At 40.2% G+C, this 21,563-nt stretch overlaps 3 protein-coding genes and 1 pseudogene across 4 annotated transcripts; 3 read left to right on the top strand and 1 right to left on the bottom strand.

Annotated features, from left to right (window-relative positions):
* Positions 1–582: 582 nt before the first annotated feature.
* On the bottom strand, positions 583–1,646 carry LOC122778787 (annotated as a pseudogene).
* A 991-nt stretch (positions 1,647–2,637) lies between these two features.
* LOC122778211 (C-X-C motif chemokine 11-6-like) lies at positions 2,638–3,730 on the top strand. Its single transcript, XM_044039847.1, has 4 exons — positions 2,638–2,839; positions 2,929–3,049; positions 3,200–3,277; positions 3,407–3,730. The coding sequence occupies exons 1-4, from the start codon at positions 2,776–2,778 to the stop codon at positions 3,492–3,494; spliced, it is 351 nt and encodes a 116-aa protein (XP_043895782.1). The 5' UTR covers positions 2,638–2,775; the 3' UTR covers positions 3,495–3,730.
* A 2,000-nt stretch (positions 3,731–5,730) lies between these two features.
* LOC122778669 (C-X-C motif chemokine 11-6-like) lies at positions 5,731–6,843 on the top strand. The gene is made up of 4 exons (XM_044040739.1): positions 5,731–5,933; positions 6,022–6,142; positions 6,293–6,370; positions 6,520–6,843. The coding sequence occupies exons 1-4, from the start codon at positions 5,870–5,872 to the stop codon at positions 6,605–6,607; spliced, it is 351 nt and encodes a 116-aa protein (XP_043896674.1). The 5' UTR covers positions 5,731–5,869; the 3' UTR covers positions 6,608–6,843.
* Positions 6,844–7,898: 1,055 nt separating this feature from the next.
* LOC122778626 (putative monooxygenase p33MONOX) lies at positions 7,899–16,984 on the top strand. 2 transcript variants are annotated; one of them, XM_044040685.1, is made up of 8 exons: positions 7,899–8,137; positions 8,994–9,103; positions 9,247–9,434; positions 10,015–10,126; positions 10,308–10,426; positions 14,576–14,715; positions 14,879–15,036; positions 15,859–16,984. In XM_044040685.1, exons 2-8 carry the CDS (start codon positions 9,076–9,078, stop codon positions 16,056–16,058), a joined length of 945 nt encoding a protein of 314 aa, XP_043896620.1. In that variant the 5' UTR covers positions 7,899–8,137; positions 8,994–9,075; the 3' UTR covers positions 16,059–16,984. The 2 variants fall into 2 exon arrangements, with proteins under 2 accessions (XP_043896620.1, XP_043896621.1); XM_044040686.1 differs by lacking the exon at positions 7,899–8,137 and having other exon boundaries at positions 8,409–9,103.
* Positions 16,985–21,563: the final 4,579 nt, after the last annotated feature.

Here is a 21,563-nt window from a genome sequence, read left to right as displayed (position 1 = left end):
TTTATTTTCCATGCTCTCACACACCTTCTCGGATTCTCACTAAAAAGGTTTTAACCACAAACACGACCACCTACACTTTGTGTTGTCAAATATGGAATAGCCCACACACACACACACACATACACATACACATCTACAAACCAAATTGAAAAAAGTGAAGCAGAACAATGACATGTCAAACAAGACAAGATTTCACAATAAGCAAAATCAAAGAGGTTTCATTTGTCATTCTTTTTCCCTCATAATGAGGGAAAACTCAAATTCAGTTGAACTAAATGACCCCAACATGTTTATTATCCAAATGAATCCCAATTCAGACACACAGTTTAATACACGATACTGCAAAACGGATGAAAATAACACAAACATTACATTACATTACATTACATTACATTACATGTCATTTAGCAGACGCTTTTATCCAAAGCGACTTACAATAAGTGCATTTAAACATTTGGGTACAAATAAGAGCTAGAAGTAAGTAAGAGCTTCAAGTAAGCCAAACTATGAAGTGCTAGTCATAAGTGCGATGTATACGTTTTTTTTTTGGTTTTTTGTTTTTTTTTGTCGCCGTCGTCTTAGTCAAGGTAGAAGGCGGCAGAAGATGTTGAGGCTTTCCGCTGTCCGGGTGTTGATGGGGAGCTCGTTCCACCATTTGGGAGCCAGGACAGTGAACAGTCTCGAGTTCTGCGAATGCCTCTGGGATCCTCTCAGTGAGGGGGGAGCAAGCCGGTTTGCCGATGCAGAGCGGAGTGGGCGAGCTGGGGTGTAGGTTTTGATCATGGACCGGATCCGTTTGTAGCATGGAACGCAAGCACTAGGGTCTTGAAGCGGATGCGAGCAGCTACAGGAAGCCAGTGAAGGGAGCGGAGGAGCGGTGTAGTGTGGGAGAATTTTGGTAAGTTGAAGACCAGTCGAGCTGCTGCATTCTGGATGAGTTGCAGAGGTCGTATGGCACACGCAGGGAGACCAGCCAGGAAGGAGTTGCAGTAATCCAAGCGTGAGATGACAAGAGCCTGGACCAGAACCTGTGCCGCCTTCTGGGTTAGAAGAGGCCGAATCCTTCTGATGTTGTGCAACATGTATCTGCAAGATCGAGCTGTTGCAGCAATGCTGGCAGTGAGGGAGAAATGGTGTTCAAGTGTCGCACCCAGGTTCCTTGCGGTATGAGAAGGAGCTACCACAGAGTTGTCGAGGGTGATGGTTAGATCTGTGGTGGGAGAGCCCTTTCCTGGGAGAAAAAGAAACTCAGTCTTGTCGAGATTGAGTTTCAGGTGATGGTCAGACATCCACTGAGAGAAGTCGGTCAGACAAGCGGAGATCCGTTCTGCTACATGTGTGTCGGAGCTGGGAAAAGAGAGAATGAGTTGGGTGTCATCGGCGTAGCTGTGATAGGAAAAACCATGAGAGAGAATAACAGAACCAAGAGAGTTGGTGTATAGAGAGAAGAGGAGAGGGCCCAAGACAGAACCCTGAGGGACCCCAGTAGCTAGAGGACAGGGTTTCGACACAGATCCTCTCCAGGTTACTCTGTATGTTCGGTTTTGAAGATAGGACTAGAGTAGGGTACGTGCAGAGCCTGAGACACCTAGTTCTTGAAGGGAGGAAGTAAGGATCTGGTGGTTAACTGTGTCAAACGCTGCAGAAAGGTCCAAGAGGATGAGCACAGAGGAGAGAGAGGCAGCCCTGGCAGTGTGGAGTTGCTCAGTGACAGCAAGAAGTGCAGTTTCGGTTGAGTGACCTGCTTTAAAACCAGACTGAAGAGGATCAAGAAGGTTGTTCTGATGAAGGTAGGAGGAGAGTTGATTAAAGATAGCACGCTCCAGAGTTTTGGAGAGAAAAGGAAGAAGAGAGACAGGTCTGTAGTTATTTACTTCAGATGGGTCAAGGGTGGGTTTTTGAAGGAGGGGGGTCACTATGGCCTCTTTAAGAGAGTCCGGAAAGCAACCAGATGATAGAGATGTGTTAATGAAACAAACAACATTTTGTGGGGCTCTATGTAAGACACTAATGTTTAAAGTGGGTACACAAACCAAAAGACTGATCCTTAAGGACCTTCTTACACTCTTTTTCCACAATGTAAACATAAACATCATATGTAGGCTGTAGTGAAGGGCCACAGTGTACCCAGGCTTTCGCCTTATGTCAGTTGGGATGGGCACCAGTGTCCCCTGTGACCCTCATGTAGAGGATTAAGTGCTAGAAGATGAATGAGTGAGTGAAGAATCTCTCTTTTAAAGCATAAAACGTGCATTACACAGAAAGCCTTTGACATGCATCTTCTCTTTTTGTGACCAAGAACTCTCACTGACTCAAAGAGGGATGACACATCACCTCAAAATCAGAAGTGGTCATTACAAGATCAATTCAGGTTAACTACTTAAAAAAAAAAAAATACTAATAATTACTAATACCAATAAATATAACAAATGTATAAAATATACATAGTTTATAAAATCTTAATTCTATCTAACAATTAATAACAGCTAGATGGAAAGGCGAGTGAAATCTAATGGAGTGAGTAAGCTTTTTTTTCTTCCTCTGGGGGTTTCAGAAGTTTCAGTTTCCACTTGTAAAAAATTCCCTTGATCACAGGAAGGATGAAGGATGCGGTTAAAGAACGTATTTAAGGTGACCCATCTGCCTCTACCCCTCACAGTTCTCTTGTCAACACACTTTACTGACCTTAACAGAGGTTCTTTCTGCCCTCTTACCCACAAACACCAAGTTTGTTCTGCAGCACTGGCGTCATCTTGATCAAAGAGGAAACCAAAAATGTCTGGCATCATCAAAGTGTTTCTGCTCCTGGCTGCTCTGATCTGCATCTCTAAAGCACAACGTAAGTTTTTATCTCTTTTGATCTCATCATTTTGAATAAAAATGGATTGTAATTAAATCTTTGTTTTTTTTCCTTGTTTTTCTCTATAGTCAACGAATCAAAGCAGAGCTGCCTGTGTCGGAGCGTCAGGGATTCCATTATGAAAAATTCTCGACAAAGGGACATCCAGATCTACCCGGCAACCATGTTCTGTAACAAAGTGGAGATTGTGTAAGAAACATTGAACAATGTTCAATGAAACTATTATGTCTACAACAGCTCACAATATCAGTTAGTCTATACCTGTCTGACTCATTTATATAATCAGTTTATTTGTTATGTGAAATGAAATCCCTTCATCTGAACTTCTCCTCTCTCCAGTGTCACAACCAGCAATGGCCGGCGTTACTGTCTGAACCCAGACAAGAAAGCGGTGCAAGACCTCGTGCTTGATATGATGTGAGTGAACATACAGACCTGAGTACGCTGAGCTTTGTTACACAAAACATGAGGCAATAAGGTAACACCTTTCTCACACGGCTGGAATGTGTCTAATTGTTTTGCTCTGCTCTTATTTGTTATTTCTAGAAATAAAAAAACCCCTACAGTCAGACGAGCTCAGTCCACTTCCAGTCCCAGTTCCAACCCTGACAGCTCCAGCACGGCTCACAACTGAATCTTCAGGCATGGACATCAACATGTGACCTCCAACCCCATAAAGTGAATGTAGATGTGAAAGGAATGAAAGCTTTTGTCTATTTATCTTGCACTTTGTCTATTTATCTTGCACTTGCATCACATCTGTATTTGATGTATGTATTTGTTTTGTGACGTTTAGTTTGTTCTATAGCCTTGGTTTTCTGTATAATTCAGGGTTGTTGTTTTCTTTTTAAATAAATCAAATTCAATGGAGGATTGAGTCACTTGTTTTCTGTCTCATGTTTGAAACTGTTTGTGTCTCATGCCAACAGTGCTATCTTGTGGTCTGGGGGTGTCGGTGCATTTGAGTCAGATCCTGTGATCTCACACATGTTGATAGATTACAATAGCATGAGATATCAGGGGAGGGCGTTGTGGTCTGAAGGGTCTCTCAGACATAATGAACTGGTCTTACAAAGGTGTGTGTGTGTGTATTACATGCCAAGTCAACAACCAGCCCACACTATGCTCTCACTCAGACAGGAGAGGAAACACGTTTGTACAGCTGTACTTGTGAGGACCCATCATTGACGTCTATTCATTTGGACAGTAGAAATAAAGCCTCGTCCCTAATCTTAACCATAACTAACTATTAATTAATTCTCACCTTTCATTTTCCATTATTTTTGGAATGTTGTATGGTATTAAATTGTATATAAAAAAAGATTTACACTTCTACAGCATCAGGTTGTTTATGGGATAATGGTCATATCACTTGTGTACTGAGGAGGTGAAAAGGTGGCAGGAATTATATCGTGAAAACTGTTCCCTGCTCAGTTTCAAACAAGAGCAAATATAATATAAGATAGTCATTTATTTGTCCCACATTACAGCAGCAAAGACAGTAAAGATAAAGATCATTTATAATATAATATATGTACTTTAGGCAAGGGCCTGGCTTGTTAGAGGCCTCCATTGTGTGCCAACATTTCTACACCAGCCTGAACAGACAAAACAATCAGAGGATGCATTTCACATTTTGAAGCAAAGTCTTACGACGCAAACCAGGAACACCTCCCTGTCTGGTATGTGAGGGCCACCATAGCTTTCAGGCCTGTGATGTAATCGGACCTAAAGATGGTGTTAATGTCAGATTATGAAAACAAATCTGTGAGATGAGGCCGATATTAGGTAACCATTTTCACCAGCAGCAACACAGTAAAATGTTCTTTTATTTTCCATGCACTCACACACCTTCTCGGATTCACACTAGAAAGGTTTCACACTAGAAAGGTTTTAACCACAAACACGGCCACCTACACTTTGTGTTGTCAAATATGGAATAGCCCACACACACACACACACACACACACACACACACACACACACAAACCAAATTGAAAAAAGTGAAGCAGAACAATGACATGTCAAACAAGACAAGATTTCACACTAAGCAAAATTAAAGAGGTTTCATTTGTCATTCTTTTTCCCTCATAATGAGGGAAAACTCAAATTCAGTTGAACTAAATGACCTCAACATGTTTATTATCCAAATGAATCCCAATTCAGACACAGTTTAAAACACTATACTGAAAACGGATGAAAATAACACAAACAACATTTTGTGGGGCTCTATGTAAGACACTAATGTTTAAAGTGGGTACACAAACCAAAAGACTGATCCTCAAGGACCTTCTTACACCCTTTTTCCACAATGTAAACATAAACATCATATGTAGGCTGTAGTGAAGGGCCACAGTGTACCCAGGCTTTCGCCTTATGTCAGTTGGGATGGGCACCAGTGTCCCCTGTGACCCTCATGTAGAGGATTAAGTGCTAGAAGATGAATGAGTGAGTGAAGAATCTCTCTTTTAAAGCATAAAACGTGCGTTACGTAGAAAGCCTTTGACATGCATCTTCTCTTTCTGTGACCAAGAACTCTCACTGACTCAAAGAGGGATGACACATCACCTCAAAATCAGAAGTGGTCATTACAAGATCAATTCAGGTTAACTACTTAAAAAAAAAAAAATACTAATAATTACTAATACCAATAAATATAACAAATGTATAAAATATACATAGTTTATAAAATCTTAATTCTATCTAACAATTAATAACAGCTAGATGGAAAGGCGAGTGAAATCTAATGGAGTGAGTAAGCTTTTTTTTCTTCCTCTGGGGGTTTCAGAAGTTTCAGTTTCCACTTGTAAAAAATTCCCTTGATCACAGGAAGGATGAAGGATGCGGTTAAAGAACGTATTTAAGGTGACCCATCTGCCTCTACCCCTCACAGTTCTCTTGTCAACACACTTTACTGACCTTAACAGAGGTTCTTTCTGCCCTCTTACCCACAAACACCAAGTTTGTTCTGCAGCACTGGCGTCATCTTGATCAAAGAGGAAACCAAAAATGTCTGGCATCATCAAAGTGTTTCTGCTCCTGGCTGTTCTGATCTGCATCTCTAAAGCACAACGTAAGTTTTTATCTCTTTTGATCTCATCATTTTGAATAAAAATGGATTGTAATTAAATCTTTGTTTTTTTCCTTGTTTTTCTCTATAGTCAGAGAATCAAAGCAGAGCTGCCTGTGTCGGAGCGTCAGGGATTCCATTATGAAAAATTCTCGACAAAGGGACATCCAGATCTACCCGGCAACCATGTTCTGTAACAAAGTGGAGATTGTGTAAGAAACATTTAACAATGTTCAATGAAACTATTATGTCTACAACAGCTCACAATATCAGTTAGTCTATACCTGTCTGACTCATTTATATAATCAGTTTATTTGTTATGTGAAATGAAATCCCTTCATCTGAACTTCTCCTCTCTCCAGTGTCACAACCAGCAATGGCCGGCGTTACTGTCTGAACCCAGACAAGAAAGCGGTGCAAGACCTCGTGCTTGATATGATGTGAGTGAACATACAGACCTGAGTCTGAGCTCTATCGTCAGAGTACGCTGAGCTTTGTTACACAAAACATGAGGCAATAAGGTAACACCTTTCTCACACGGCTGGAATGTGTCTAATTGTTTTGCTCTGCTCTTATTTGTTATTTCTAGAAATAAAAAAAACCCTACAGTCAGACGAGCTCAGTCCACTTCCAGTCCCAGTTCCAACCCTGACAGCTCCAGCACGGCTCACAACTGAATCTTCAGGCATGGACATCAACATGTGACCTCCAACCCCATAAAGTGAATGTAGATGTGAAAGGAATGAAAGCTTTTGTCTATTTATCTTGCACTTTGTCTATTTATCTTGCACTTGCATCACATCTGTATTTGATGTATGTATTTGTTTTGTGACGTTTAGTTTGTTCTATAGCCTTGGTTTTCTGTATAATTCAGGGTTGTTGTTTTCTTTTTAAATAAATCAAATTCAATGGAGGATTGAGTCACTTGTTTTCTGTTTCATGTTTGAAACTGAACTGGTCTTACAAAGGTGTGTGTATTACATGCCAAGTCAACAACCAGCCCACACTATGCTCTCACTCAGACAGGAGAGGAAACACGTTTGTACAGCTGTACTTGTGAGGACCCATCATTGACGTCTATTCATTTGGACAGTAGAAATAAAGCCTCGTCCCTAATCCTAACCAAAACTAACTACTAATTAATTCTCTAATTTTCCATTATTTTTGGAATGTTGTATGGTATTGAATTGTATATAAAAAAATATTTACACTTCTACAGCATCAGGTTGTTTATGGGATAATGGTCGTGTCACTTGTGTACTGAGGAGGTGAAAAGGGGGCAGGAATTATTTAGTGAAAACTGTTCCCTGCTCAGTTTCAAACAAGAGCTATGCAAGACTTCATTTGTTTTACTTGTGTATTTTTTGATTGTGTCTCTTTTTGTATTGTCTTTCTCTTTCATTGCCATATTTATATTTACATACAGTGATTAACAGATGTGTTAGACCACCACCCAAAGCCGCAGTGTTTAGAAGCTCTTTAAACCAAAATGATGTTTTTAATGCTACAATATAATAATTATTGTTCAAATGCACTGTTTTACAAAAAACAGGAAAAAATAGTCAAGCACATTATTATTATTTCTTGATTATTATGTCGAATTATAGTTATTTACTGGGATTCCAGAACAGAAAAAAGTGAGTTTAATTTCTGACTTCTCAGAGAAGAAACCCACTGAGCCGGCACATATTTGGGTATAAAAAGGTGAATTGTTATTTGCCAAATAAAGAATCAAAAATATTTATGTTTTCTTGTTTCTATGACAGGTGGTCCAATACATTTAAATAATAATGTAATTAAAACAGCATCAACTTTAAATATGTCTGTAATCATGATTGTAATGTGTTTGAATTGTTTGTTTTCTTCCCACTTGATGACTTTATTGCAATTACGCACTTGACAACACTGTTGCTCTGCGTTCACTGACTGTCTGCCAGAGCCGGATTTTGAAGTTTCGGATCATCACTTCCGCCCGGAGCTTTCAGCGGCTTTACTGCTGCTGCTGCAGTAGTTCTGAGTTCAGTTGGCCAAATGTTTACTCTTTGCACGTCCAAAGGTCCGGCATGGAACGTCCGCTGATCAAACACAGCAGCATTTGTGGGTCCACTCCGTCCAATCTGTGCAGCTGTCGAGTCACACTCCAGATTCCTGCGGCGGTGGACTAATCTCGGCAGGAGAGGCGAGCAAATCAACTCTGACAGTTTGCGGTAAGGGTGAATTCGAGCATGACTGACTGCTGCTGCTGAGTGACGCAAACACCTGAACAATGTTTGTTTAAAGAGCGCACGATGCGACGCAGATACTTTGTGACCGACTGGATTTGCATGAAAATGTCTCGTCACACCAGCGTTGTTTTTGTTATTATAGGACAAGTACGGGAGACCTCACTGTGGGTTTTTTTTAGATGTTGCCATTTAGCTGAGGCGTGACTTCAGTTTCTGTTCTGCAATGTCACTCAGTCTGCCCCGGTGCTGACGTCATCAGCAGATGCATGTGTTCCCCAGTCTACAAAGCAGACGAGAAATGTCCCCAACATTAATTTGTTGACTCTCTGAATTCAGATTCAGATTAGGTTACTGCATGCTGGAGATGCAGGTGAATTCCAGTGAGTGGAAAGTGAGCGTAGATAAGAGTGAGCCCTGATAATAGAGGTGGACGGGTTCACCTCTATTTCTATTTTCTTCACTTTGGAACAGGCTGCAGTCACACATTCATTTCCTCATTCTCAAAAAGCTGAACCATGTAGAGAAGTAGAGGCTGGTACGTGAGGACCGACTGACTCAGTATTCATGACGCTGTTGTAACCAGAGCTCAGGTTCTATTTGGAGTAAGTCAGAAAAAGAACACCGCGCACTGTGCTTAGTAAATACAAGAGTCTGTTGTGTACATATTCTCTGACATGAACGTGCTTTGGCTCATGAAACCATGAGTGCATTGTTGTGTTGTGGTGATCAGCCTCACATGTTGGTTCCTCTAATATAATGTGGTCAGACAGGAGCAGGACCTTTCTGTCTGTCATGTCATCCTGTACCTCTGTGTCATATCATGTGATGAGGCGATTAGGTTTGGAGTCCAAAGTCAAGCGGAGCTGCTGACCATCACAGTGTCAGTCCACTCTTAAGCGTCAGTGTCTCTCTGTGTCAAAATGGCCTCCAGACGAGGAGACCTTCCAGGTAAACATCATTCTGATTTGTTTTATATACATATATATATATATATAACAGATACTGAGACTTGAATGATAAAGCATGTGAAATGACAGCAGGTATGAGGAACAGATCTTTAGCTGCAGAACCTTTTCCCCGTGATATTGCAGCTCTTGAGTTGGGTTCGTCATCCACATTCTTTGGTGCCTCGTCGTCTCCCGTTGGAATGACTCGGCGTAGCATCAGCTACGATGCGCTCATGGACGCCCCCATACATTCACCGCCTCCAGACCTGACTGTTAACATCTTGTGGAAAGACCCAGTCATCCCACAGCACAAGTTCCGCAATGGAGCAGAGGTGCTTTCCTGTTTGTTTGTTTGTTTGTTTGTTTGTTTGTTTGTTTGTGTGCTTGCACTGCCACTGCCTGGCCCACATTGTTATGGCACTATGAAACCAAACATGTGTTTGCTTCTTCTGTGTAAAACCTGTTCACTTGAAGGTACATTGTGTTTAACCAATGAATCCATGTGTGTCAAACTCAAGGCCTGCGGGCCACCTTTAGCCCACCATGAAATTTTACCCGGATCCTCGAAATAATATGTTATGTCTTTCCTGCTTCTCAATCGACACACTTGTTAATACTCGTCATGTCACCTTGCCCATAAAGAATGAAACAAAAATAAATGTGGATGGAAAACACAGAGCCCCAGCTTTATACGTCTAGTAAAAATGATTGAGTATAGCAAATTGTGTAGCAGTGTGTGCTCAGACATTACTATACTGCTGTGTTAAATCATTCTTAAATTATTAACAGCATAATAGTTACTGCTCATCTACATTTATGTTCTTTTGTGAGGACTCAACTGTTGTTGTTATATATTTGAAACAGTTTTCTTCCTACTTATTTAAGTACTGACATATAATTGTGTGGCTGTAGGAGGGAGAGAAGAGTGGGAAGTTGGTGACTTTTGAGGCACCAACACCAGTCAAGTCCCCTGTGCCGGTGGTGAAAGCTAAGGCCACCTCTTTAATGACCTCGTTTATGATAAGTAAGTAACAAAACGGTGAAGAAAATGTGTGTTTCATGTTGATGAATATGTTAATATACTTTATATATTTATAATAAAGTAAACAAGCTCAAGTATCAGCAGGCTGTGATGAAGTAAGGCTACATTACTGTAAAACAATTTAAAAAAGACAACATTTTACTCTCTTCCCACCTTCACTTAGAGCAAAGCCAGGAGAATCTTGAGAGGTTTGAGCACCAGGCTGGGCTGACAGACACGGGATATTCCCCCCACAAAGGCCTCTCCACTGAGGAGACACGCTTTCATCGACACACGGTGCCAGTGAGTATAATAAAATATGAGCTATGGAAATGTGATATGTGCATATGACTCCAGGTGGGGCTTTTTTTTCTCTCTACAACCAAGAATGAACATTTGACAATAATGATATTAAGTAAGTAAATACATTTTTAACAGATATAAAATCAATGCCATACGCTACAATACATAAAAACAGATAATAATTTAAAATAATTGTTCAACTAAAAGCTTGTTTAAAAAGCCAGGTCTGCTGAAGTCTTGGGAGTAGAGGTGCAGTTGTTAGATTCCAGTAGACTAGAGAATGTGAGTGAGGAAATGACTTTTCATTATTTCTGGTATTTAAATCACACACACATAGTCTTTTACTGAAGATATTACCTTCAAAAAACATTCTCTGCATTGTTGCACACAATCACAATCTTTTCAGGTTGAACATGCTACAAAATCTTGATAAACAAATTACGTCATCTTTTTTTTACAAACTTTATTGATAACAAATATACAGAACAGCAGACTGTTCTTACTCCTTGTATATACAAAAAAAAATCATACAATAAATTGAGAAAAGAAAGAGAAACAAAACAGAAAAGAAGTGAAATAAGAAACCAACAAAAGAAAAACACAAAAAACAATGACAAAAACATTAATCCTTCACAAAGAGAATATGATAGAGAGAAACTTGTATAGAAAGGTAGAAAGAAACCTTTAACCCTACATTTATGTATGAAATTTACCATACAAGATTAACTTTTTATTCTACTTATATATTAATTTTTTTGCAACTAATTTATTTTATTTTATTTTATTTTATTTTTTCAGTTGAAAAGAATGTGGGTATGTACAATAGATGAATGAATGTGCAAGAGATGCTGGTTCCATGTTACACAGGCTACATTTGTTTTCTACGTCTGGAAAAGTGTATCATTACGTAATGTTCCATACTGGCAGTGTGTTGCTATGCAACGCCCATGATTGAATCGAGCCCCCTTATTTTGTGAAACGGACCAATCACAGCCGTCCTTACAAATAGACGTTACGTGGGCCTGCTGCTGCTGTTTGTACACGGTGTCCTGTCTGTGTTCTCTTCAAGTAGCGACCCCGAAACTTGTTATAAAACTGCAAACTATGGACCAAATTAAGGATTACAACGGACTCAAGCGCCAAAGAAAACAAATCATTAAAAGGTTTGTCAAATTTTAAATTATTAGTAAGCTAATTTTACTTACGAAGGAAAGGCCTTAGTCGTGACGGCTAACGATTAAAGCTGGTCTCTGAGCTGACCATAGTAAACAAACTGATTCCTCAATTTAACTAACAGACTGATGTTATCATTTGCCGTCAAATTTAAAGTACTGTGATGCACATAGCTCAACCATGATAAAGTCACGTTATGTGTAACCGGTTATAATGTTAACTAATTTGAATGATGCTATATACGGCATTCAGGAGCAGTCCAGACACCGTTAGCTTAGCCACCGCCGCTAACCAGCGTTAGTGATAAACGGTACGGTTAATTTTCCGATGTACATTTAGAGGGGGAGCATCTTCTGTCGAGAAGATCAAAAGATGTCCTCTGAGGCTAAAATGGAGAAAGGAGAAAGTGTGCAGATGTCTTGTTATTCAGGAAGACCGGACGAACCGAAATATGACTTAGCATATACAGTAACCGGCCACTTTATTAGGTACATCTGTTCAACGGTTTAACGCAAATAATGAGTTAGCCAATCATGTAATGGCAACTCCATTCACACGATAGCATCTCAATGAGTGTGGACAAGGTCAAGACAACCTGTTGAATTTCAAACCTAGCAATAGGATGAGGAAAGGGTGACATTAGTGACAGATGGAAGGTCCGATGTCCTCTGGTCTGAGTATTTCACAACTGCTGATCTACTGGGATTTTAAAGTAATTGAAAATTGAGAAAGTATCCAGCAGGTGGCAGTTCTCTGGGTTGAAATGCCTTGTCGATGCCAGAGGTCAGAGGAGAATGACCAGAAGGAAAGGTTGGACTAACTCAAATAATAACTATGTGTATCAACCAAGGTTTACATAAGACCATCTCTGAATGCGTAACATGTCAATCCATTAACCAGAAGACTGTTCCTAATAAAGTGGCCAATGAGTGTATGCTATTGTTAAATGGCTCCACAGCAGTGTTAACAAATCAGATATTGTTTCTGTGTTGTCTAAAAACTGGTTATATCATTTTGAATCAAATTGAGCCGATTGTGATTTTTGCTTGGAATATTTGTGAGTCTTGTCTCCTTTTTGATTTTAATGTCCACCGTCTTCGTTGTCAGTAAGTGTTTACTGCTTTGATTTTCTGCCTGTTATTTTTAATTAATTAATGTGAAAGGAAATAAGACAGGAAAACCATTACAGAGTTAATGAGTGTATATTATTTTTTTCCCCCACACACTATTTAAACTAACGTTGTGCCCTTGCATAACCCCAGCCACTTCAATGAAACTACAGTAGTATTGGATAGTAGTATTCAAATTCCACTTGCTTCATGACATTTGTGCACACACATTTCCACACTACTTGCCTATTTGCCTCCACCTTGCATTTGTCATGTAATAATGGGACATATTTTATGGATATGGTGTATTCTGACTGAAGTCCAGCAGGACTGGGGCACTGAGATCCTCATCAATAACTCACTGGGTATTAAAGGCCATGGGGGTGTGCCATGTTATTCATTTGCACAATGACCACTACCCTGAGCAGACTTCAGGACCACATATGCGAGACCAATATGAGTTTGGAAGGTTGTTCAATTCATGGATGGGAATATGCCTGCATTGATTGGAAATTCAACACTGAAAACATTCTTCCAGAGATCATCGCTGAAATACATTTAACAGTTAAGGCAAGTATGTTTTGAGCGCATTCCAGTTGTCAGGATCTAAAAGGGCACTTTCATTGTGTGGTTAGAAGAGGAAACTCAAACCCTGTTGTATCCACATGGGCTAGTAGTTTTGCAGGTGGAGTTGGTTTGAAGCAAGCGATAAACTTATTGCATTAATGACCTTTTAAATAATAAAGCTTCTTAAACTCAGTGCTGATGTAATGGCAGCTTGTTTGATCGTTAGTAACAGTGTTTTTCACCGTACGATCAGACCTTTGTCTTTCCCTCCCTTTTCCCCACCCACACCACAAGGTCGCATGTGATAGGCTCAGTGGGTCCATGACGCATGTTGTGGTTTTTTTTTTCATTTATAATCAGCAGGTCCAGAAAAACACTGATGACCTTTTGCATTGTGTGTTCATGGGTTGTTTGCTCTTCTAATAAGATCAATGTTGTGTGCCTGTTTTATCTGTGCCAAACTGCTCAGGGTGTAATGTGGATGTTTGGAGGTGTGCTGCTGTTTGTGCAGGGTGCAGTAATCAACCTCTCAACCCCGGTGTCAAGAATTTGTGATATCCATAAATATCTATAATTTGTCAATTCATTCCTCGAGTAATCGAGTTTGGTTCAGAAAATGTTGGTCAGTGTTTTTCAAACCTGGAAATGATGATGTTCTCAAATGTCTTGTTTTGTCCACAAACAAAAAAGAAAGTATTCACATTTTAAGAAGCTTAAAAACTGAGAACTTGTTTTAATTCTTTAAAAAAAACAGTCAAACCAACTAAATGGATTATCAAAGTCGTTGATGATTAGTTTAGTAAAAGATAAATTGAATAATTATTTCAGCCCTAGTGCTCACTCCTCCCTTGTCCAAGTGTGTCAGGGAGCTACGGTGGCCTTCACATACCAGAAAGGATGTAAACAAAAGTCTTTCACAACTCTCTCCAGTCGTCCAGGGTTAGGGTCCTCTTCTGTTGCCTCCTCCTTTTTTTCACTTAATGTGTTGGGTTTGTGTGGGATGAGTCAATCCTCTTTGTTTGCCCAGTAAACCTCTGATTCAAAATGCAAAAACATGAAGTGTGGTGGGGTTACACTGTATGAAGGCCTTGGTAAAGCAAGGTCCTGCTTTATTCCAAAAGCTACAGAAACTGAAATCTTGTACATTTATATAAACGTGTATATATTCAATTTCTGACAATAAACCATCCTAAATGTTACACACTAGACCTTTTTTTCTAGTCATTATCTAATTCAGAGGAGGACTTGAGATCTTTGCAGGGTATTTCTTCATGGTTTGTTTATTTTTCTGTCTGTGCAGAAGTTGAGAATGCCAAGTGGGGACTTCAAAGAGGACAGGCTTCCAACATCAGCACAATCCACCCCAAGTTGTACCCCTTCTGTCACCCCCAACGTCACCCCCTGCGTCAGTCCCTACGCGTCACCGGCTGCTACTCGCAGGTATGAAATGAGAAAATCTCAAATGAGCAGAACCGAACTTTATATTGTGGTTAATTAACCAGCACGGCTAACTGTTTCGATATTGTGGCAGTTTGTTATGTAAGGTGCCATATGGCTCATCGCTCATATTGTTTTTCTTGCTCATTGCTTGGCGGGAGTACAGGAGCTGGTTCCAGCCATCTCTTGCCACCCCAGAACTCAGTCCAAACCTCAGCACAGACATGGGAGGAAATGAAGGAGGAGGAGACAGGTGGAGTTTCTTTGGAACTCGGTCTGTGGTACAGAAGTCCCCCACTGACCCAGGCTCTGACACCAGCACAGGTGAGAGATCTTTTATCCGGAAATGATGATGTTCTCTCATTTCGTCCACAAACCAAAAATGTTCAGTTTTTACTGATTTCCTTGCAATTAAACCAAAAAACATTCACACATAAGAAGAAGAATTATTTAAAGAAACTCTAAAACTGAATACATTTTCTTAGCAGTACTTTCAACTCGCACCATGACAAACTTATCTTTTAGGGTGGTTCCACTGCCAGAAGTGAACTGTGCGCAGCAATCGGTGATAAATTCCCACTGATATGCTAAAGCCACAAGCTGCAATTTAAATCTAAACTTAAAGGTTACACCACCAGCTTCACATCTTGCATTAGATTAGTTGTTTTGATTTTTTTTTTTTTTAATAAAAACCTTTAACATTATTTTATTGGTTTAGTTTATAGGTTTTCCTTTGTACAACCCAAACGTATTGGAAATAGTGTCCCACAGTACATTTTTCAACCTCTGACCAGAAGATTCAAGATCCTCAATGCACTTTACAAGTATAATAATGATCATGATTCATTGCAGTTTTTAAAGCAAATAGGATAAAACAAACATACAACATTAAAAGGTCAAACATGACAATTTGCATACATGCATAAACTCACACAAATATGTGTATAATAGTTCAAATAGTAGGAAAGTTTAGAATAGTAAAAACATGTAAACAACAACCCTAGAAATAAAATGTGATTAAAAAGCCTTTATATAAAAGAAAGTCATAAAATGTGACTTTCTTTTAAAAGTGTCAGCCGATCTAATGATTCACTGTAACAGCCAAAAATGTCAGTAATGACAACATCTACCTCTTCACTCCTGTAGGCTTTTCACTACAATCCTACTTCGGCCTGCAGAAGTCCTCAACCATGGATGGCACCAACACACAGATAAACCTCAAGGTGCAGGACCCTGCCAACTTCATGACCCAAAAGATTGATTTATTGGGTATCGAGGGCAAGCCTCCACGGCCACACAAACTAAAACCTCGGGACATGAATGTCTTAACACCGTCAGGCTTCTGAAGCTGGACCAGCTGCGTGCAGTTCCACTTCTTTACCACATCTCTCAGTTTTCTTTCTTTCTGTCTGGTAGCTTCCTATATCCCCTTTGTGAGATAGTGAGGCTGAGAGGAATAAGAAGGATCACCTGTAGCATTAGCTCACCTGCCCCAGAGACGTCACCACACGCTTGCTTCTCCCAGCAGCAATTAGTCCACATCATCACCTTCTACCTAACTGGTCCAACTAAAACACCAAATTACCTTCATTTGTCATTGTAAAGAAGGCTGTATTATTGTTGATATTATTATTATTATTGTTGTTGCACTCTTATATAATGGGTGCACTAGCATGCAAATGCATTGGTAACCTCATTTTATTGTCAGATGTGGCATGAGACTGAAGACACGGAAGCATCATGCCATTCCCTTGCTGAAATCATCACGTCTCATTCAAAAAGCTCAGTCGCCTCGTTTGAACCTTTTTTATTTTAGATAAGTTCACAAGTTGTGCAGTGCTTTTTGTCTGTTGGCATGCAGGGTATAGCACGGTATGACTGAATTATGCCTAAACCTGCTTGTGACTTTCTTGTACAAGTTGAGCTTTTTGTTTTTGTATCATATGCAAGAGTGTTTAATTTTACTTCGACAGTATGACTGATAGCCTGAAATCATTTTTTTTTTATTATTGTTATTTGAAAGTGTTTCATTCATATTGACCTGCTTTAATTCAACATTGTTCATTCTAAATAGGTCATTTGTTAGGTTTGTATGATTTTTGTTTAATGCTTGCTTGAAGTGGTCATTTTCAGTTGTGTGTATGTGTGAGAGAGAGAGACACGGAGAGATGGTTTAAGAATCTACTCTGTTTTATTAGATAAACTTGATTAATTGCACAAGGGAGATTTTCTCCATCTCACGTCTGTAAATAAATCTGATGGTAACAAGCAAGTCCAAAAATTGTTACATTCATTTGTTGAGGGAAACATTATGGTTAGATTGTCTCATCCCTAATCTCTATTATTAAGAAACACAGTTTTGACCGTAGTATTTGGAACAGAAATGTAGTTTTGGGTGTTGCACAAGAAGGCATAATGCCTTTACATATTTATGGCTCAGTAAACGGATTAGTACTGGCAGTAAAGAGTCATGAAATATGGCTTAATTTAATTAAAAAAAAATCATAACTAGAACAAGACGTTAAATGCCTCGAGAATTCTTAGATGTTCTTATCACTATGTGAGAAAGGCCTCACCTTGTGGTTAGAATGTCCTGCACCTGGTTGTTCCATGTTTCATGAAACTGCTCAACATCAGCACGTCATTTTCCGTCTTTGGGCACCAGATGGCACAATAAGTTCACCATGAAAACACTGGGTTGTCACAAGTTTGGTATTTAGACTCCTCAATTACAGTATATGATATCTTAACTGTTATGTAAGAGAGTCATGCTGCGTTTAAATTGTGCTTTATGTAGCTATTATCGTATATTCCCTGAAATGAAGTGTGATATTGATTATCTGGAAATTATATTTATCCTCTCGCACATGAAGGACAGAGTGAGATAAAAAGAGGGTATCTCTCCGCTGATTATCAAGTGAGATTGAATGAATTGTATTTCATAATATAACTCCCCCCGCGTTCTCTACATCAAAGAAAACATTTAAGCCGTCAGACAATGAGCCATGAGAGAGACAATAGAGAGCAGAGTCCAATCGCCTGCAGCCTTGCCATGACCTGCAGATATTTACAGCCTTGTTGAAGCTCTCACCACGTACTGTCTGATGCTCTGTTTACGGTTTGTGTTTGTGTGTGTGAGAGAGAGAGTCGGGGGACTTTTACAGGGTGTGCTGATTGCCCTTGTTTAATTTCTTGCAACAGAATACAGACACGGAACATTTACATCGTGTGAGCTTTGGATTTGGTGATGTGCAAAAGTCTTAGGCCAATCCGTTGTTTCAGCTACTATGACCATACAGTACAATTGTTTTTCAATCACTCTATTGGAAAGCATCCAGAGTTATGGGGAAAAAAAAAAAAAGTTCAAGTATTTATGTGACCGACCCTTGTACTTAAACAATAGATATGCAACCCGCACTATTGCATGGTGTCAAACATCTGCTGTGGAAAAGGTCTATTACACCAGTTTTATTCAACACATGCTTGAGCATTACATACATATGATGTACGAGTTCATCTTATGGAGGGTTTGCGGATATGGTGCCTTGAGACATTTGCGCAGTACTGTCGTTAGAATGTTCACTTTCTTTCTCTCATTGAATTTAAATTTTGACTTTCATTTACTCGTAAATTACAGGTCCTTTCTGAAGGAAACCTCCCTTTGACCTAATTACAGGCTTTGGAGAGTTCATGTCTGGTTTTCAGATGGTGCGTCAGGAACAAAGGTGACCGACAAATGAGGTGGACAAGTGGAGACAGAGAACTGCGCGTCCAAAGCTGGACGTGAACTGCCATTAAGAAAGACAAAAGCTTCAGGTAGTTGGCTGTAGGCAACTGGATGTGCTTGAGTGAGGTTTGAAGATGTTTACACCTCTCATCCAAAAGGGACTGAAGAAGCCTCTTGGATCAGAGGTGTAACGTCTTCAAACATAACTCAAGCAAGTCCACTTGCCTACAGCTAACTGCTGAAGATGACTATGACCCAGATGAATGAGATCATTCACACAGGAGGGCACATGATCGGTGGCAAAAAAGAACATTTGACAGAAGTTAGTACAATGAATCTGGTGTATGAGTTTAGTTGGATTCCGTATTCGGACAACGTTTTTCAGTCCTGGTTGACTTTTCTGATTGATGCGTGCATCATGTTTACAACCTACAACAGACAGAACTGTGTCAGCAACGCTAATCTGAAACGTCTGGGAGTGAGTGAAACAGAAGAACAGGGACGCGGAGAGCAAAGGGTGGAGTCCACAGGCAATCATGACATAATACAGATGTCTCTGTCTCTCTCTGGGTCCATCATGACGTAGTTTTTGTGAAACCCCCCCCCCTCCTTTCTGCTCCCCACCTCAACCACAGAAATCATTCAGCTCTCGCACAGATGTGAGAAGCTCCTCCCCCTGCCACAGTGGCTGTGATCATCTGCAGTGAGACGTGACGCGTTCATGTTACTCATCTGTATTTTTCAGAACTGGTCCTGTCAAATTCTTTTCTGAACATTCCCCTCTGCTGAATGAATTGTAACTCATCACACCCATGTGACACAACCGAGATCCTAGATTTTTCAGTCTGGCCAAACTGGTATTGCAAAGATGCAATACTATTTCTAGTTCTCGAGTATCCATGACTTATTTTATTATCTTCGTATGCCATTGCTCCAGGGTTAAATGTGTTTGTGATACTATGTCTAAAAACACGGCGTAAAAATGCATAAAAGCCCTTTGATCAGTGTAGGAGTGTAGCACTCGATGTCAGGATGACTCCAGGAACATGTCAAAAAAAATCCACTCACCAACTCTGAGTGCACACATCCAATTATAAGACAGATTGCTACCTGATCTGCAAAGATAAAACCACTTCCAAAGGCACTAAACTATGAATAGTGTGTGGTATTTTAATGTTTTCTCTATCCACTGTGGATGCATTTACTAACCTGCAAAGAAACCTAGGGTTGATTACTTAAAGAACACCAAAGGAACTCGACTATTATCACATGTGTAGCCTCCATGTGGTAAAGCAGGGGTCTCAAACTCAAATGACCTGTGGGCCACTGACTGTCTCGTCTGGTCAGTCGGGGGCCAGTCGAAAAGCAACAGTTGAGGTGGACGTTATGAGCTCAAAATTACATGTCAATATGCCGTATTAATTCCTTTTTTTATATTGCCTCGTGTGAGCTTTTCTGTCTTTGGTCCACTGTGTTTGTTTTAAAGTGCTTTACAAATAAAGTTGGATTGGATTGGATAATTTCAAAATATAAGTGGTTGTTTTATTATGCAACAATAAAAAAAACATAATTATGATACAAAATTAATTTAATAATATAATATAATATATTAATTTAAAAATAAAAACATATAGAGATGACTCGTTAAAACTTTATATTGTTTGGAGGGCCACATGAAATCAATTGGAGGGCCACATGTGGTCCCCGGGCCGCGACTTTGAGACCTCTGCTATAAAGCTTTCCATTAAAGTCCCTCTACTAACATTGTTTAATCCCAGCAACCTCATGAAACAGTCTTTTATGGGCTACTTCATGGTGTCTTGTGTCATGTTTAAAAATCATCATATGGACATATTTAAAAAGTCGAAACCTCTGGTTTTCATTGGCTTGTGTTTCAAGTATCTTCAAGCATTGGTGAGAGGAAATTATTCACACCATGACACGAAAAGCTGGTGACAAAACTCACCAAAAGATTTTTATTTTTGTGTGGGGGGATCGCTTCACTGCTGGGTGGGTCCTCTGTGTCATATCCGATGCCAACTGACTCCAGAAACACATCTGGTGCTGATTCACAGTGACATGGCCCAGAGGTGAACCCACGAAGGAGGGGGTTGCACAGAGACCTGAGTCGAACTTACAGCTGTGGGGAGGCACTGAATCCTGTGTAAGTAAACCTAAATCATACCCGCTACCTAGATAAGTTACAGTGTTACGGCAGTTAACGCACATGTAGGTCACGCACAAATCAAATCGGAGAGTGTTATGTAACAGCAAGATGTTGAACCTCATAAAGCGGGGGCCTCTGTCACAGCGTCTCCCGTTCATTCTTGAAGCGCTCCTGCAGAAAATGTGTGCGTCTACATTCTGCTTTTGCAGCCGTGACCATTGAAAACACACAGACTCATATAGTGTCAGTGAACATCAAATCTGATTTGAAGTAAATGAATCTTACTTCCTCGTGCCAGTAAGTGCCATGGGGACTTTTGGACTCTGGCAATTCTTCCGAGATTGTGCTACGAGGTCGCGTGTGTGTGTTTGTGTGTGAACTATAAAAAGTCTAAAAATAGAAATGACGACGAGAGCAAAGACTACACCAACATTCATATACACCAAAGTCACGTCTTGTGTGTTTCAAACACCTTAAGAACCTGAAAAAGCTGGAAGTGTGTGACCTAAAACTGTTAGATGTGAAACCCTGTTTCCAGGCTCTGTCCCCGTCTCTGTGCTCTGTGCTGCATCATCCTACCACCATCCCCCCACCGAGGGAGGGGGGCAGAGAGTGGTGTTGGGCCCTCCTGTACTGGCCCCCAGGCCCTAACATGAAGCAGATGTGGAAGAGGAGATCACCCTACAACAAGGTTGGAGCAGTCAGCTGGAGGTGCTCAACTCGCCAAACATTCAAGTAGGAGCCACACGCATTCAGAGAGCTGCTGATGGAGGTTTGCCTCTGTGTGTACTTGTGTTTATATCTTTGTGAGGTCTAAAAAAAAAAAAACTTAAACATCTATCTTTGTGAGGACATTTTGTCTGGGCCACACAACTCTGAAAGGTTTTTTCAGGGTTAAGACCTGGTTTTAGGGTTTGAGTTCGACACGCACTTGTGATGGTTAAGGTTAGGGTTAGG

The sequence above is a fragment of the Solea senegalensis genome, linkage group LG12, assembly GCF_019176455.1.
Source record: "Solea senegalensis isolate Sse05_10M linkage group LG12, IFAPA_SoseM_1, whole genome shotgun sequence".
NCBI lineage: Eukaryota > Metazoa > Chordata > Actinopteri > Pleuronectiformes > Soleidae > Solea > Solea senegalensis.
The sequence above is the reverse complement of the archived record's forward strand: the minus strand, read 5'-3'. Positions and strand labels throughout refer to the sequence as shown.

Coding starts and splice junctions, on each gene's coding strand:
- LOC122778669 (XM_044040739.1), top strand. CDS start 5,870: ATGTCTGGCATCATCAAAGTGTTTCTGCTCCTGGCTGTTCTGATCTGC. Junction 6,143..6,292: donor TGTAACAAAGTGGAGATTGT/GTAAGAAACATT, acceptor TCCTCTCTCCAG/TGTCACAACCAGCAATGGCC. Junction 6,371..6,519: donor GACCTCGTGCTTGATATGAT/GTGAGTGAACAT, acceptor TGTTATTTCTAG/AAATAAAAAAAACCCTACAG.
- LOC122778211 (XM_044039847.1), top strand. CDS start 2,776: ATGTCTGGCATCATCAAAGTGTTTCTGCTCCTGGCTGCTCTGATCTGC. Junction 3,050..3,199: donor TGTAACAAAGTGGAGATTGT/GTAAGAAACATT, acceptor TCCTCTCTCCAG/TGTCACAACCAGCAATGGCC. Junction 3,278..3,406: donor GACCTCGTGCTTGATATGAT/GTGAGTGAACAT, acceptor TGTTATTTCTAG/AAATAAAAAAACCCCTACAG.
- LOC122778626 (XM_044040685.1), top strand. CDS start 9,076: ATGGCCTCCAGACGAGGAGACCTTCCAG. Junction 9,104..9,246: donor CAGACGAGGAGACCTTCCAG/GTAAACATCATT, acceptor GTGATATTGCAG/CTCTTGAGTTGGGTTCGTCA. Junction 10,127..10,307: donor AATGACCTCGTTTATGATAA/GTAAGTAACAAA, acceptor ACCTTCACTTAG/AGCAAAGCCAGGAGAATCTT.